Source organism: Prionailurus bengalensis, chromosome A1 (genome assembly GCF_016509475.1).
Source record: "Prionailurus bengalensis isolate Pbe53 chromosome A1, Fcat_Pben_1.1_paternal_pri, whole genome shotgun sequence".
Classification (NCBI taxonomy): domain Eukaryota; kingdom Metazoa; phylum Chordata; class Mammalia; order Carnivora; family Felidae; genus Prionailurus; species Prionailurus bengalensis.
In genome coordinates, this window is record NC_057343.1 from 194,079,795 (window position 1) to 194,098,344 (window position 18,550).

Below are 18,550 nucleotides of genomic sequence, written 5' to 3' on the forward strand. Positions count from 1 at the left end.
AACAGATGATAATTTCAAGCTTTCCACTGACCAGATGGGCCTTGGGGAGTTGGGTTTGTGTGTCCTGGGGGTGGCAGAAGCCAGGATCTCTTTGGGTTGAGGAAGAAGGCCCACTACTGTTTCCAGGCCACATGCGTAGCTTCCACATGGAAAGCCAATGAGAATCACTGAATTAGGAAGGCTGGAAGGGCCCGAAGGTCACCTTGTTTGCATTCCTTATTTTACAGATGAGGAAACGGAGGCCCAGAATGGGGAGATACCTTCCTAGAGTCACAGAGTGAGATGACATACCCATATCTCAAGGAGCGGGCCTTGAGAAAGAGTACTGCCCCAAGGGGCAACTGCAGGTGTGGGGAGGGAAGTGGGGTGGGCTAGAGATCTGGATCCAAGTCCCACATTTAGCACTGGGTCACCTTGGGGAAGTCACAGCCTCCCTAAGTCTCAGTTTCCACGTGGGTGAAATGGGGATAGGATTCCGTCCTCCTGAGGCTGTCACAAGGAAGGAAAGAGATACCTTAGGTGAATACAGCATCTGGTTCATAAATGTGAGTTTCCATCATCAAGAGGTCACAGTGTAGGTCATTTTCCAGCAAATGGTTTCAGTATTCTGCTGTCCTTCCCTCTCTGTTTTGCATAAAGGATAGTCCCTTATAACAAAACATTCTCAGCAAGACTATGTCCAATGGGCTCTGGAGCTACCAAGAAGTTAAGAAGAAGTTATAAATAGCTCCAGGCTCTGGAACAAAAGGAAGAAACTGGGTTTTAGTGGGCAGAGTGTGAAAAGCTCCTGCCCCCCTATCCTCCCTCCAGATGCAGATCTGGGGCCTCTCATGACACATCCCTTCAGCAAGCCTTCTCTCCTCAGCTGGGGCTTGGCTCCCAGCCCTTCTGTACACCTCTCTGGGGGATGGGTCAGGTGCTGGCTTTCTCTTCAACAGCCTGGCTGGAATCAGAGGAGCCAGAAGATTAGTGTGACAACATGTGCCAAGGCTGACATCTTGACGAAGGTCCCTTTCCATTCAGGGCAGGCTTTGCTAAACGCCAGAAGCACCTACCGGCTCTTCCCTCTTCTCAGTGGATAGTGCAGAGGATCACAAAGGCTTGTTATGATTAATTATGCGCCATCCGTTCATCACCACTGTTCCACCCCCTAACCCACACCAGACTTCAGATACAAGCAGTACTTAAGGGATCTTGGTTTGTGCTCTCTTTTCCTTCCCTTCTGAACTCACATTTTGGAAAGCCCTTGGTTCAGACCGTATCTAGTTTTAACACAGTTGTAAAAACAACACAAAAAAATTTTTTAAAGCACACAGCGAAATCCAACAGTTTCTTCACATGGCTGTCCCACATGATAAAAGGTGGTCCTCCCACAGATGTAACACGCAAGGTATTCCATTGCTCAAGCTTTAAACACAGGCGGACAGCAGGAAGGAGGAACTCTGGCTGATGAACATGGCATGTCAAGGTGCCCGGAACGATAGGCATGAAATAACCACCAGAAGGACCACACTTCAGATCTCAGTTAAATGCCAATCGCCAGGCAAACATCGTTAAGAGGAAATGGGCTTTAATTATCAAGATTCTTGATTCATGAAAGAGGAAAAAAGAAAAAACAAAATTGTAAAGACATGTGTTCAAGGAGGTTGCTGCCACTCTGTGTCCAGGAACAGAGAACTGAAAACCATTGGTATGCCCATCAATAGAGCAAGGGCTGAGTAGGTTAAGTTCTTGTGGAATATTACACAGCTGTTAGAAATGTCTTGGAAATCTTAAATATGGAGAACAAACAGAGGGTTACTGAGGGGGTTGTAGGAGGGGGGATGGGCTAAATGGGTAAGGGACATTAAGGAATCTACTCCCAAAATCATTGTCGCACTATAAACTAACGAGACTGGATGTAAATTAAAAAAAAAAAAAAAAAAAGAAAATGTCTTGGAAACATGACTGCAATATAATAAGTAAAAAATGCTACTTGTAGAGGAGTGCCTGGGTGGCTCAATGGGTTAAGCATCTGACTCTTGACTAGAGCTCAGGTCATGATCTCATGGTTTGTGAGTTCGAGCCCCACATTGGGCTCTGGGCTGACAGTGCAGAGCCTGCTTGGGATGCTCTCTCCCTCTCTCTCTGTCCCTTTCCCGCTCATTCTCTCTCTACCTCACTCTCTCTCTCTCTAAAAATAAATAAACTTATTTTAAAAAGCTACTTGTGGGGCGCCTGGGTGGCGCAGTCGGTTAAGCGTCCGACTTCAGCCAGGTCACGATCTCGCGGTCCGTGAGTTCGAGCCCCGCGTCGGGCTCTGGGCTGACGGCTCAGAGCCTGGAGGCTGTTTCCGATTCTGTGTCTCCCTCTCTCTGCCCCTCCCCCGTTCATGCTCTGTCTCTCTCTGTCCCAAAAATAAATAAACATTGAAAAAAAAAATTAAAAAAAAAAAGCTACTTGTAGAATAAAATATGTATAGTACCACCAGATTTTTGTAAAAACAAAACAAAACCAAAAACAAACCCCTTCATATGTCTATATATGTTCCATAAACAAAGAAAAAAAAAAAAACTATAAGAGGGCTAAACTGTTAACTTTCACTACCTGGGCAGATTTAGGATTGGAGGTGGGTGATTGGGGAGGGGGGGACTATTGATTTATTCCCCCCCACACCCGAAGTTTACAGTCAGGGGTGAACGATGTCCTTATCTATGCAACATGGCTCCCCAACGACCTGCTCCACTTGTCTCACCGCCACGCTGCCTGGGATGCCAGCTTAATGAAGGGAGAGAACAGATAATCACCCTTATCTTAGTCATCTTTCTCCTTTTCCTTAAACCCTTTCAAGGCCAACACCACTTCGAAATCAAACTCATCTCTGTAACCACTTTTACTGAGTGTTATTTGTCTGCTCCCGGACAAACATGTATTACCTTCAGCACGGTGAGTGAAATGCAACCTGAGTTGTCTTCTGCTTGTGTCTATTTATATTTATCTAGCCAATCCTGCTTGCTATGCCTGGCCCAAGAACCTTGACGCACAAAGGATTCGAATTTAAAAACTGTCTCCCTCCTTCTCTGTGAGGAATAGGTCTCAGTCTGCTGTGTGTGAAGCAGCAGAAAGAGCATGTGCTTGGATCCAGGTTTGAGTCTTCTCTGCTTTCTACTGGCTGAGCTCAGCTGAGGTTCAGTTTGTGCGTCTGGAAAATGGAGCTAGTGATCCCCATTAGATACAAACAATTTCAGAGAGGCTGGAGTTACAAAGAGTTGTAACAGTGTTTTTGTAAATGAGAAGACAATGTTGAAACCTAAAGGAAAAAAAATATGATCACACAAAACCTCAAAGTGGGAAGAAGTAAATAGAGGCAGGCTAGTAAAGTGCTCAGCCCCATGCTTGGCACACAAGCACTTGATAAATGGGAGACACTGTTATTACTCATGGAGAACACAGCATCCATTTCTAGAAGACTTAGAAAATGCATTTGTCTGCAGAAATGATAAAAGAACACAAACCACACATCGGCTCATGGGGATGTCAAGTGGTTTTTGCCTAGCATAAATTGTAGGGGATATATATGCCTGTTTTGACACACAGCCATTTTTGCTTACAAGCCATTTATCTCCGTAATTTCAACCCAAGGGCTGAATTCACTGAAATCCGCTTTTAAAATTACAGGAAAGAAGTCAATTGGAGAGATTTTGTTGGCTGCCATTTTATTGTAAGGCTCATGAGGACCTTTAAATTCCGGTATTAGGTCCAATGGGTCAATCACTGTTGTCTGTTCAGAAGAGAGTCGTTTAATTTCAGAGGAGAACTGATTTGAGCCTCCTGAAAAATCAGTGATGCTCCCAAGGAAATCTGGACTTTTTCCTTTCCCAGCTCACAAATCACTCAGGTGACAGCCCTTCTCTCCGCCCTCCTGCCCCTACCTACACAACCGCCCTGTTAACAGCTGCCAAACTAGGCAGGCTTCACCCCTCCCGGCCTGAGCATCTCGGGGGTGCTCATCTTATACTGAAGTACTCCATTATAGAAGTGCCAAGCAAGCTCACTCCAGCACACGAATCATGATAAAAAGGGTAAAAACTGCTAATACTTACTAAATATGTCTTCCAAGCCTGTCACTGTTCTACAGAGGGTCTGACAAACCTCTCCGCACCGTGGCGGGTGGGAGAGGGGTGGGTGCGGACTCCAGCCAGTCATTCCCATTGCTGACGGTGGGCGGGGGTGGGCACGGCCCCTGCCGTGACCCGAACGTGCGCACAAACTCCGTCATCCCACACACCACACCGCAGACCACAGCCGATCTTGGATCATTTTTAGATTTACTATCCATTACGCCTCAAGCACTTCTTGCTATTCAAGGAAAGCAAGTTAATTAAAACCACAATAAAAACACAGCAACTCAAAAAGGATCCTGTCACCATTCCCATTTTTCACAACATAAATGGCACCGTTTATTAAACTGCCTACTTGACCTCGTCACTTGGATGTTTAAGAATGTCTTAAACTTGGCTGAAATAAAAATCTTGATTTTCCCCAAATCTGCTCTCCTCCAAGCCTTTGTTCCTGTAAATGGCAACTCCATCTTCACAGTTGCTCTGGCCAAAAACCTCGCATTGTCTCAGTCTCTTCTCTCTCTCTCGCTCTTTTTTTTTTTTTCTCCATATCCATATTGTCTATAAGTAAATCCCATCATCTCCACCTTCAAAATATCTCTAGAACGTGGCCACTGCTTCTCTGCTCCTTCTCTGCCACGGTGGTCTGAGTCATTGTCCCTCTTCTCTGCCGGCCTGGCTGTAATAAACTCCTAACTGGCTTCCCTGCTCCACTCTTGGCCGCCTACAGTCTATTCTTAACATAGCAACTGAAGTGATCCTTTGAAAATGAAAATCAGACTATGTCGCTCAGTGCTCAAAACTCTCCAGAGTTTCCCGTTTTACTCCCTTTGGTCAAAGCCAAAGTCCCACCGTGGCCCTGACATCTCTCCAGGCTTGCTTCTCATCATTTTCCTCCTGGCTCACTGGGCTCCATAAGGCAAGCATGATGGCCCTGGGGCCTTTGCACTTACTGTTTCTTCTGCCTGCAGGACTCTTCCCCCAGTTAACTGCCCTGCTAGATGGACCTCACACTTCTTCATATCTCTGTTCATATGTTATCTCATTAGAGAGGCCTCCCACTAGCAGGGAAATAAAAATCCATTCCATTCCTATTACTTTCTCTACCCCTCACTCTGTTTATGTTTCTTATATCATTTATCACCATCTGAAAAAATAATGCATTTATTTATGACCTCTTCCACCCAGTAGAAGGTAAACACCAGGAAAAAAGGAAATTTTGGCTATTTTGTTCATTGCTGTTTCCCCAGGGACTAGCCTATACAATAAGCACACATGGTAGGCACGTGATATTTGCTGAATGAATGAATGAATGAATGAATGAATGAATGACTCACAGAGACAGTTAACAGTGACTAACAGGCTTGAGATTTCCTTAAGGCAGGGACTGACACTTGACCCTTTTAGTATAAATGAGTAGGGGCTAGCTGTATTTTAGGTGGGCTACAGACTCGGGGTGGAGGAGTGGGAAAGAAGCCCAGTGACTTTAGATTAGGTTCCTGATTTAATTAGCTCTGGGTACATCCATGACATGGCCGTGCAGGGGGCAGGTTACATCCCTGGCCTTTCTTGCTCAGGTTTACATCACCATTTGAGAAGATTCTAGGAGTACCAATAAAGATCAGGCTTTCCTGGTTCTCAAACCCTCAGCATCAGCAAGGCCACACTATCAAGGGGGGGAGGTGGTTGTCCTTGAATAGGACCTCAGCATTGCCAGCTCTCCTGGGCCCATGGGGCCATTTCCCCCTCAGGGCTTTCCCTCTTCCTGATTCCCTACCTCTTTTTCTGGGCGTTTTGTATACTGCAATGGTTAGCAAACCACGACAACAAATCCATTTCCAACTAAACTCTAGTTATAACTCAGGGTGTACCTGTGTGACTTTTGCCCCAGATCCCTTTCCCTCCCCCATTTTGATTCTTATATTTGCTGATCTGAAAAAAAGGTGAGTAATGACAACGATAACAATAACAGCACCTGTCCAATCTGTTCATGAGGGACACTGGTCGATAATGTAATTTTCTCACAATATCTTCGCCTTGTTTTAGTATCAGGGTAATGCTGAGTTCACAATGAGTTGGAAAGTACTCCACTCTCTTTAATTTTTTGGAAGAGTTGGTGTAGAAGAGTTGTTTGTATTATTTCTTAAATTCTACTTCGTGGAATTCACCAATGAACCCATCTGGGCTTAAAGTTTTCTTTGTAGGGAGGTTCTTAACTATAATGTCAATTTCTTTAATATATATATAGGACTATTTTGGTTAATTATTTCCTTTTTGAGTGAACTGCCAAGGAATTTATCATTTCAACTAAGTTGCTGAATTTACAGGCATAAAGTTGTTCAGAATATTCCTTTACTATTCTCCTAATCATTATAGAATCTATAGTTACATCACCTCATTCCTGATATTGGTAATTTGTGTCTTCTCTTTCTCATCAGTCTGGTTAGAAGTTAATCCATTTAATTGATCACCTCAAAGTGTCAGCTTTTGGTTTCATTGATTTTTTCCTATTGTTTTTCTCTTTTCTACTTCATTGATCTCTGCTTTGATCTTTTTAAAATTTCCTTTCTTCTGTTTATTTTGGATTAACTTGTTCTTATTTTTCTGGTTTCTTAAAGTAGAAGCTGGTGTTGTCAATTTGACACCATTTTTCTTTTCTAATATAAGCATTTAATGCTACAAATTTCCCTGTAAGTACTGCTTTAGTGACATCCCACATTCTGATATGTTGTTTTCATTACCATTCAGTTCAAAACATTTTTTTTAATGTTTATTTATTTTTGAGAAAGAGACAGAGCATGAGTGGAGGAGGGGCAGAGAAAGAGGGAGACAGAATACAAAGCAGGCTCCAGGCTCTGAGCTATCAGCACAGAGCCTGACGCGGGGCTCCAACTCACGAACCGTGAGGTCACGACCTGAATTTGAAGTCGGATGCCCAACGGACTGAGCCACCTAGGCGCCCCAGTTCAAAACGTTTTCTAATTTTCCTTTTGATTTCTTCTTTGACCCATCTGTTATTCATATGTGAGTTACAGTTTCCAAACATTTGGAAACGTTAAGAGACTGTTCTGTTATTGGTTTCTAAATTTAATTCCACTGTGGTCAGAAAACATACTTCACATCACTTGAATCCTTTTAAATTTATGGAGACTTGTTTTCCAACCCAGAATATGATCAATCTTGGTAAATGCTCTGCATGTACTTGAAAAGCATGTACACTCTGCTGTTATTGGGTAGAATGTTCTATAAATGTTAAGTGGGTCACGGGGTTGATGACGCTGTTAAAGTCTACTATATCCTTGCTGGTTCTACTTGTTCTACCAATTTTTGAGAGAAAAGTGTTAAATCTCCTAATTGTGGCTATATCTATCTCTCTTTGCAGCTCCATGAGTTTTGCTTCATGTATTTTGAAGCTCTCTTATGAGGTACACAAATATTTAGGGTTGCTATATTCTCTCACTCCTTTTTTTTAAATGTTTATTGATTTTTGAGAGAGAGAGAGAGAGAGAGTGCGTGAGCATGCGTGAGAGCAAGTGGGGGAGGGGCAGAGAAAAGGGAGACAGAATCTGAAGCAGGCTCCAGGCTCTGAGCTGTCAGCACAGAGCCTGACTCAGGGCTGGAACCCACAAACCATGAGATCATGACCTGAGCCAAAGTCAGACACTTCACCGGCTGAGACACCCCACTGCCCTGTTGGTATGTTCTCTTAATGAAGGATCCCTTTATTAAATTATTAAACTACCTTCTTTATCCCTGATACTCTTTGTTTTGAATTCTACTTAAACTGACATTAATACAGCCACCAAAGCTTCCTTTTGATTAGTGTTAGCATGGTAGATTTCCCCTATCTTTTTACTGTCATTTGTACCTTTATATTTAAAGTGTGTTTCTTGCAGGCAGCATGGAGTAGAATCTTGTTTTTTTTATCTAATTGGGTAAAAGGCAGAGAGTTCTGCCTTATAACTGAAACAATTAGTGCATTTACATTTAATGTGATTATCGATATGGTTAGGTTAAAGCCCATCATCTTGGTACTTGCTTTCTATTTGTCCTTTCTGACCTCAGTTCCCTTTTCTCTCTTTTTCTGCCTTCTTTTGGGTTAACTCAATATTTTCCATTATTCAATTTTACCTCCCTTGTTGGCTCATTTGTATAACTCTGTGCTTTGCTTTTTAGTGCTTGCTTCACGATTTATAGGATACATTTTAACAGCATACCTTCAAATGATACTATGTCACATCACAAGTAGTATGAAAATCTTATAGTAGTATATTAGCATTTCTCCTCTCTGACCTCTACGCTGGCATACACGTATAACTTTACATAGGTTTAAAACCCAACAGGGGCGCCTGGGTGGCTCAGTCGGTTAGGCGGCCGACTTCGGCTCGGGTCATGATCTCACGGTCCGTGAGTTTGAGCCCCGCGTCGGGCTCTGTGCTGATAGCTCGGAGCCTGGAGCCTGTTTCAGATTCTGTGTCTCCCTCTCTCTGAGCCTCCCCCATTCATGCTCTGTCTCTCTCTGTCTCAAAAATAAATAAACGTTAAAAAAAAAAAAAAAAACCCAACAATATGTTACTATTATTTTTGGTTACTCTGTCAGACATCTTGTAAAAAGATTTAAACAATAAGAAATAGTGTATATCTACCCACATAGTTACTATTCCCAGTGATCTTCATTCTTTGTAAATGAAGATCCCTATTTCCACCTGTTACCATATTTTTTTCCCCCTGAAGGACTTCTTTTAACATTCCTTATAGTACATAACTGCTGTGATAAATTCTTTCAGTGTCTGACAAGTCACTATTTTGCCTTTATTTTTGAAAGATACTTTCACTGGGTGTAGAATTCTAGGTTGGTAGAGTTTTTGCTTTTCATACCTTAAAGATGTTGTTACACCATGCTCTTGCCTCTATCGTTTCCACTGAGAATTCTGTCATTTTTGTCTTTGGTCCTTTCAGTTTTATTTCTCTGTCTAGTCTAAAACTTTGTCTTCATCAAAGTTTGTAGCAATTTGATGATGATATACAGTGGTGTCATTTTACTCCTGTTTCTTAAGATTGGGTTTCATTGTGCTTCTTGGATTTGTGGTTTTATAGCTGTCACTCAACTTGGAAAACTTTTGGCCATTATTTTTCTCTTCCCTTTCATAGACTCCAATTACATGGACATTTGATTGCTTAACGTTGTCCCACAGTTCATCAATGCCCTTTTTATTTTGAAAAATTCTTCCTCTGTATTTTGAGTAGTTTATTTTCCTACTCTTCAGTTTTACTCCTCCCCCCCACCCCCACAATATCTAGTCTGCCATTCATCCCATACACTATTTTTCATTGCAGACTTTGTTGGTTTAATTTCTAGAAGCTCAGTTTGGGTCTTTTTAAATTGTCCATGTGTCTATTTAATTTTTGAAACATATGGAATATAGTAATAATAAATGTTCTAGTGTCCTCTGCTAATTCTAAAATCTGTGTTAATTCTGGGCTTTTTTTTAAGTTTATTTATTTTATTTCGAAAGAGACAGAGGCAGCGCACTTGGGAGAGGGGCAGCGAGAGAGAGAGAGAGAGAGAGAGAGAGAGAATCCCAAGCAGGCTCCACACCATCAGCATGGAGGCCCACATGGGGCTCGAACCCACAAACTGAGATCATGACCTGAGCCAAAACCAAGAGTTGAACGCTTAACTGACTGAGCCACCCAGATGCCCCTGGGTTGGTTTTGATTAGTATTAATATTCCTCATTAAGGGCCTGTGAACTCTGGCCTTCTCTCCTCAACTCAGGAAGTCCTCTGGGCTCCACTTGGGTTCCCCTCCCCATACCATGGCCTGGAAACTCTCTTGAGACAAAAGTTGGGATACCTGTAGGGCTCACCTCATTTGTTTGCCACCTCTTAAGATTTATGGCCTGTCACTGACTGATGTCCAATGTCTTACAAACCATTGCTTCACACGGTTTGTCTTTAGTTGTTGTTATTTCAGGCAGGAGAGGGTCCTGTTACTCTGTCTTGGCCCCTAAATAGCATTTTTTGTGTGTCTGTGTGTACATTCATATTTGGGGCCCTATTATTATCATTACAACTAGTGCTATCAATGTGGCTGATTTAAACTTGTGCTGGCAACCGGTCTTTCTTTCCAGAGTATATATTTAATAAATGTGTGTCAAAATGTATAGACTCTAATTGGCTCCCTTGTTGCTTTTGTAACCTGTTGGAGATGTAAAGGCGATCAATAGAACACTGGCCTATTATAATAATATAAACTTCTAAGTTCTTTTGAGGAAATTCAGCCCATACCATAAATCAACCAAGTTAATTTCACAAAAAGGAATCTGGTAGATTTGGGCCTTTTATTGCAACAAAGATTCCATTCAGGTTCATTCATTACTGAAAGCTAAACCAAGGGACTGGGTAAAGCAGGTCAGGAGTGTAGATGGTTTTCACTCCTACCATGAATGTTCTCTGACAGCTTTCAGATGGATGGTCTTCGCACGGGAGAAAATGACCATTTTTTCAGAGAAGAAGTTTGCACAGGAAGCTTTGGACCCCAGCCACTTCAGCAGTCGGGGCTGTTGCCATCAGCTCTGTGTCCTGGAGGGGCCTCCATGGACAGTCGCCATGCGGCCCAACCCGCCTCCCAGGGAGCAGGGGAACCGGGCCAGCGCACCAGCCATCCTCTGTTCCTGCTCCCTCAGCAGGGGGTGCAGAGGGCAGGCCCACTGAGCCAGCTGGCCACCTCCCATTTACAAGCCCCAGCAAGTCGGGTCAGACTGCCCTCTTTCACTTCTCTGGGTCTCCATGGTCCTTGGTGCAGCTTCTGGTGGAAGCAAATGCAGCTGGCACAAACAGCCCCTCAATCCTGTTCTTGATGTGATGTTGCCAAAATTCAGTTGGAAGAAGTAAAAGGCAAACATTACCTCAGCTCCTGATGGAGTTGTTTCAGCTCAAAGAAACCAGAGGGAGGGAGTGTCTCCACTGCTCTAATCTCACACATTTCCGAGGTCTGCAGGAAAGATCCACCCCCCGCCCTCTCCCCTCCCCAGCCCAGGAAGAAAAGGAATAGCTCTTCAAGACATCTGTCAACTCATTTCTGGAATGTCCGCTTCCATAGCTAGGGATTCTGAAAAGCCAGGGGGTCAGGAGAGCCCCTTTTGTGTGGTTTCCTCATCTACAAAGCAGAGATGATAATAAGGCCAATCTCACAGCACTGCTGCGGGAACTGAAAGATAGGAATAGGGCAGAAAGCATTTCATAAGCGGGGACTGTCAGGAGCACTGGATTTAGTGACATCCTTCATGGTGACTTAGATGCTGGTGGGGTGGCTGGGAACAGAGGAGCCTGAGGCGTCCTTTGGCTCAATTCACACCCACCTAGAACAGTGCTTCCTCACCTCACTGATGCCCTGGACCCCTCTGCCAAGCTGGTGAAGCCTATGGTCACTTCTCAGAGCAGCTTGTATAATGCATAAAATAAAGCAGGTTATAAAGGAAATCAAGTGGACTGGGATACAGTTATCAAAATAATTTAAAAATCTGAAATATAGTAATAAAAGTGTTTCCTTATTAACACATTAACCAACACGATCTAGTGGCTGTTCTAAAAACTACCTTCACTTCAAAGTAGTGATGAGCATTCGTTACATTTCTAGATATCTATAAAGTGATGTAAAAGTAAGTGATTTCTTTTGGGGACAAATTCACAGGTGCTTTGTTGCCTACAGTCGTAACAGAAAGGAACACCATGTTTTAGTTAGAGGTTAGTGAAAAGAAAAACAAAGTGTTTTCCACATCCAGATTTTTAGAGGCTCCTGAATTCTATCCACAGACTTGTCTGTGGCCCCGGGCCTCCAAAATTAAGAAGAGCTTTCTTTTTTCTGAACTGTTGGGAAAGAGTTGTGCACTGGAGACATGGGGGCCAGGCCCCAACCTGGGGGCCTCTATCCAGCTGGGAGACTCGAACTTTTAAGCCCAAGGCTGTGCACTTCTTGCCTACTTTTCTATCTGCAGTGTCTTCCCGCAAAGGCCGGTGCTGGGTGGGGGTGTCCTTGGGAGTTCCAAAGCACCCGGAGTCTACCCTTATTGCCGATCTTCTCATCTGTGGTGTAATGACCTGCTTAGCCCATCTGTCCCCACCTCTTGCACGAGGCAACAATCATGGCTCATTTATTGTTGTGTTCCTGATGTCAAGCACAGGGCTTGGCACGTAGCCCATTCATATATATTTAGTGACTCAACAGATGAATGGACAGATGAAAGCTGTGTCCACACCTAGCTTCTCCCTCTCGTTATAAAAATATTCCTTGATTGACACCAGTACTTCTCAGCCCTGGTTATGTAAGTGAGAATTGCTTCCCAAGGCTTCAGAAAATACTGAGACCCAAGATGGACCCCCCCCCCCCCCCCAGAGATTCAGACTCCAGTGGTCTGGGGTGGGACCGTGGCCCTTGTACGTCTTTAAAACCACTCCAGAAACAGCCAGAGTTGAGAGCCCACAGAGCCACAGAACAGCGGCTGAGGCGAGGGTGTAATGTTCCCAGATGAACTTCTTTCGTAGAGCCAGCAAGATGAAATTAGTGCAGAATTCTGAACTCTGCAAGAGGCTAAACACATAAATTGAGTTTCTGACCCTCGGAGTTAGGTCACAGCTCTGTGTCCAGCAACATCAGTGATATCTGAACTACATTCTCAGACTTAGATGAAAAATCTTGGGCTTGACAGTAAAGACCACGAAACAAATTGCAAACGCCACAGACAAGCGCTCCAAGCTCCGAGGCCCCACACTCCCTGCCCTCACAGCAAAAAGTCCCATGAATGGGGCCCATCCTGGATAAACAGCACCCCTTTTGTGTGGTTTCCTCATCTACAAAGCAGAGATGATAATAAGGCCAATCTCACAGCACTGCTGCGGGAACTGAAAGATAGGAATAGGGCAGAAAGCATTTCATAAGTAGCCCAAACATGCCACCAAGATTAATTCTTTCTTACAGGCTTGCTTCAGTTTAGGTCACTTCACTTTACTGTGTTCTGCAGATGCTGTGTTTTTTACAAATTGAAGGCCTGTGGCGACCCTGTGTTGAGCAAGTCTGTTGGTGCCATTTTCCCAACAGTATTTGGTCACTTCGTGTGTGGGCCACATACTGGTAATTCTCACAATATTTCAAACGTTTTCATTTTTGTTATTATATCTGAATTAGTTGCAGTCTCATGATAAAACCAAAATGGATGAGGACTTGCTTCTTATGGATGAGCAAAGACAATGGTTTGTTGAGATGGAATCTACTCCTGGTGACGATGCCGTGAAGACTGTTGAAATGACAACAAAGGATTCGGAACATTACATAAACGGGAGTCGATAAAGCAGTGAGGTGAGGTTTGAGGACTGATTCTGGTTTTAAAAGAAGTTCTCTTGTGGGTAAATGCTATCGAACAGCATCACATGCTACTGAGAAATCTTTCTTTCAAGGAAGAGTTCATCAATGCAGCAAACTTTATTGTTTTCTTTTAGGCAATTGCCACAGCCACCCCGCTCTTCGGTAACCACCACCCTGATCTGTCAGCAGCCATCCACATTGAGGCCAGACCCTCCGCCACTGAAAGCCGAGACGATGGGTAGCATCTTTAGCAATATATATTTTTTAATGTTTACTTATTTTTGAGAGAGAGAGACAGAGTACCAGCGGGAGAGGGGCAGATAGAGAGAGAGAGAGAGGGAGACACAGAATCGGAAGCAGGATCCAGGCTCCAAGCCGTCAGCACAGAGCCCAACACGGCGCTCGAACCCATGAACCCGCGAGATCATGACCCGAGCCGAAGTCAGACACCTATCCAACTGAGCCACCCAGGCGCCCCACTTTTTAGCAATATTTTTAATTAAGGTGTGTACGTTGGATTTTAGATACAATGCTATTGCACACTTAACAGAAAACAGTTTAGTGTAAACACAACTTTTGTATGCATGAGGAAACCAAAAAATTCATTTGACTCACTTTATTGCGGTGGTCTGGAGCACAGCTGGCAGTATCTCTGAGGTGTGCCTGTACTGCTTTCTACCAACTGCGTTCTTACAGGTGCAAAGATCTTATGGATTACAGATGCTACATCAGACTTCCTGCTTTCAAGTTCCAGCTCCACTAATCAGCTGTGCCATCGTATGCAAATTACCTAACCTTTTTGTGCCTCAATTCCTTACCTGTAAAATGATGATAATAAAGGTACATACATTGTTGGTTTTTGGAAGGTTTGGCCGAGTGAGGTAAGCGCTTAACGTACCTAGAATATCTTCTAAAACTTAAGTTTTGCAACAGAATCACCTGGAGGGCTTGTTAAAACATGGATTGCTGGGTGCCTCCCAAGAGCTTTTGCTGCAGTAGATCTAGGCTGAAACCGTGAATCCACGTGTCTCATAAGCTCCTAGGTGCCCATGACGTTGCTGGTCCGGGAACCACACTCTGAGAACCACTGGCTAAGAATGATGCCTGGCATGCAGTAAGCACCTAGTAAATGTCAGCTGCTATGATCTTTTCCTGGGCTCTACTTTCTTAATTCCTGAGCAGCACATTTTATGCTCTGGTGCCACTCAATACTGCCTTCCTGTAGAATTCCCATCTGAATTCCCATTCTAGACTCCCATTCTACCTTTGGTGGTAGTGTGGACCCAAGATAAGCTGCACCAGCATCACATGGGGGCTTGTTCATAATGCAAATTCTTGGGTCCTGACCCACATCTATTGAATCAGGATTTATGGGGGTGAGGCTCAAAATCCTGGGCTCTAACATCCTTCTAGGTGATTGTACTGCACACCAACTCTAGGCACTACCGCTCTAGCAGAAAATCACCATGACCACAACAGCTCTACTGAAGGCACCTAGGGAGGCAGGACAGCCTCAGGTCCAGAGTCTAGTTTTTGGTTGAGCTGGAGACCTGGCTCAGCTTCTTGGCCACCTGTGGCCTTACAGGACTTACAACATTTAAAGCAAACGAAGTGCCTGCACATGATACCTGTTCAATGGATGTTAGCTGCCATTATTATCTCTTTATCATCGTTACAATGTGTCCTGTCTCAAAATGACTTGAGGTAGCTTATAAAAAAAAAGACACAAATACCCACATGCACACGGCAGCTAAAACAAAGTCCCCTGTTTAAGAAAAGGAAATAAAAATGTATCTCCTCACGGAGAGCACAAGGGTCGAAGCTGTCGTTGCAATGGTCTGAACTTGAGTTTTGAACTTCCCCGTGGGCCAAAGAGGGGAAATGCAGAGGATACATGGGTCCCACTGCCTGCAAAGGGGAAGGAGACTGGCTGTCTTTCATCCCTCTGCCACACGACCGCTAAATCTAGGAGACTTGGATCACACAAACCTCCGCACCAAGGCCCGGGCTACCAAGGAGGGAATTTCCTCCAGCAGCGCTTTATGTACCTGTTTCTTTAATTAATTCTCATCAAGAGCCACGGGCAAAATCCTTAGATCCCAGAAGATGAGAGACGTTACACTCACTTTGGGTGCCGAATATCAGGGAGAGAGCGATTCAGGGAGATTTTATCACTGACGTAAATGTTAAATCCATTTTCTCGGTACGCCTGATCCACTCGCTCAGCGTCGGTCATGGGGTAAGGTCTCCCTTGTTCTCCATTTCCTAGGAGAAAAGAGCAAAATCAGTGTTGCTAACTGAATGGGGTGGGGGAAGAAGGATGAAAAATATAATTAAGCCACAGAGGTAAAACTTTAGCCTTGGATACAGAGCGGACCTCCAGATTTTGTGAGGTTGGGGTATAAAGGGGGCAGGGGAATGAGGGTTTATTCAGCCATGGCCATGCCATGTACTTGTCCTCATGTAATGCCCACAGCAAGCCATCAGGGTGGACTTGTGAACCCTGACTCTACAGATGGATAAACTGAGACTCAAGAAGGTTATAAAAGCAGGGCTGTGGGCTCCAAAGCCCATGCTTCCCCAATCCGCCAGGGGCCCCAAACACTCCTGACCATGGATCCTACCACTGGGATGGGAGGCCAGGTCTACTTAAGAGCTGACCAACCACGGGCCAGTCACACCAACTCTCTGAATTTCAAATGTGAAGTTGCATCCATGACAGAATTTATGAACGATAAATCACTTACACTCCTGTGAGGAATAGGGTTACTCTCTAGGTAAGGCAGACTTCATATGCAAATAAAAATGGCCACAAATGATAAAAGATGCTTTGATCTTTTAAGCCAGCAAACAATTAAGATCTGTCTAGCCTAGGCCAGGATTGCCTGAAAAATGTTGCTTTGAGTCATGGATTTGGGTGGATAATGCGCTAGCTGTCCTTTCTCTACACAATCCATTTGGGGAAAGAGACCCTGATGGCCCAGGAAATTATTCTCTGGGTTCTCAGGGTGCAGATGGTGAGTATGAATGTCCACACCAACCCCTGCAATAACAGCCCAAGAATCTGCAATGGGAGAGAAATGGTCATAAAAGCAGCTGATTAAAAATCACCTCATCTTCTGGAGCCTGTGGTATGAGCAACACCCTATTTACTTTGCAAAGTAAACAGTGACAACATCAGCTTGATGGGAAGGTGCAAGCTGAGAGGTGGGGCCAAGGCCTGTGCCTACAGCCTTGTGGCTCCAGCCAGATGAGAGGACGCCGCCATCTTGTAACGCTCCATGAGAAGACACTGCTGCCTAGTGCCCAGGCCAGATTCCGCAAGGGGCACAAATGCAGCAAGCAGAGAAAGAAGAGCCAGAAGCATCTGCCTGGGGAGGGAAGTTTCAGGAGTGGGTACCAGGAAGCAATTCAGAGCCCAGGCCCTAGAATCCGGCAGAGTACAGCTTAAGGCCCAAACCTGCCACTCCCAGCAATGTCACCCTGGGCATGCCATTAGCCTTTCGATGATCGGGGTTTGCTCTTTGTACTAACTGGGATAAAAGAAGGGCCAATGTAATGACTAAGGAGACAATGCCACGCCAGATGCCTGGCACAGAGTTCACACTCAACACAAGCTGGTTATTATTATTCTTAATACCGTTTCCACTGCTTACTCTTTCCTTGCTAGTTAGCCCAATGTTCTAATAATTCTGATATATCCGTCTGGAGAATCAGCTCTTTTCAAATGTTTCCTCTCCCAGCTTAAGCGGAACCCACCCCCACTTCATTTTAAATCACTGGCTTATAGAAAAATGCATGTCATGTCTTTAGATTTCCCTGACAATCAGTTATTATATCAGCTCTATTTGGAGGCTTGTTATAGTCTGGGGTTTTTTTTTTTCATAATGTAATCTAAAAAAAAAAAAAAAATCAATAGTGGTGGTGTCTTTAACTGGGATGAAATGAATAAAATACCAATCCCTCTATTTGTACAGTGCTTTCCAGCCTTGTAAAGTTGCTTCAAATCTGTCCCTTTCCTTGTCACAACAACACCCAGTCTGTGGTGTCGGGGCTACCCTCCTGACCCCTAAGTCCAGGCTCTCTAGAGACGACTCTCTACGTAATTTCTATATACTCCCCCCGCCCCCAACCCTTCCCAACTCCCTGGTGTAATAGGAACTGCTCCAAAGACTAATTAGCCAAAGAAAACCTGAGCTGAAGCCTGCTAACTCCATTCAGTCTTATGGCTACAGAGCTGGATAGGGATCGACTCTGTCCTCCAGAGCTGGGTTCAAGTCCCAAGCCTGCCTCTTTCTCACTGTGTGACTGCAGGCAGATTACCCTGCGTCTCTGAGCTATGGGCCCCTTCTCGTCAAATGGGCCACAAAGGGTGACTTGGGGTTTCACTGAGAAAATGTACAAAGTGTGCAGCATGGGCCTCCATGCTCACTGTAGGTGTTTAATAAATGTTGGCTCTTATCACGACCGCTCTTTATTCTAGTGGCACAATACCTCATGAGGAGGAGACATCTACTCCCCAATAAAGGTAGTAGGGACAACTCTTGAAGGCAGTGTACCTGATGGTGTGAGTGGAGAAAGGGGTCAGCTAACAGGTGAAGAGGGGGACCCCCAGGAAGCAGGGGGAGGGAGGATGGTAAATGGAGAGGGAGGCAACAGGAGGTACAGACATGCCTGCTAAACACACACACACACACACACACACACACACACACACACACACTTCACAGGACCTGCCAGCCGGCAATACTGCTGTCCATACCTACGCGCTGGGCGTCCCTCCTGATGGCTTCTTGGTCATGCCAATCCTTCAGCTTTTGCCCATCTCCCAGGAAAAATATCTTCTTCTGCTGATTGTGGGAGCCCTTAAAAAAAAAAAACACATAACAACTGTGAAAAAGAAGGAAAGGGGAAATAAATTTAGTAACAGAGTCCCAGAAATTGCACTACCTATGGGACGTGTTGGTTTTGACTGATGGTCTGTCACCATTTGTTCATTTATTAATTCTCTCAGTATACCTCTGTTAGCACTGGCCATACGCCAGTCAGGTGGGCAAAGGTCAGAAGGATGACAGGTACACATGTCC

The 18,550-nt window shown here is 44.4% G+C and overlaps 1 protein-coding gene across 1 annotated transcript in view; it reads right to left on the reverse strand.

The window, feature by feature from the left end:
- GALNT10 (polypeptide N-acetylgalactosaminyltransferase 10) overlaps nucleotides 1-18,550 on the reverse strand; it is a 224,922-nt gene that overhangs the window by 114,654 nt on the left and 91,718 nt on the right. Inside the window, exons 2-3 of the mRNA XM_043597691.1 lie at nucleotides 18,226-18,328; nucleotides 15,590-15,728 (exon numbers count right to left, since the gene is read on the reverse strand). Coding sequence (XP_043453626.1) covers nucleotides 15,590-15,728; nucleotides 18,226-18,328 — 242 coding nt within the window. The remainder of the gene's footprint in view (nucleotides 1-15,589; nucleotides 15,729-18,225; nucleotides 18,329-18,550) is intronic.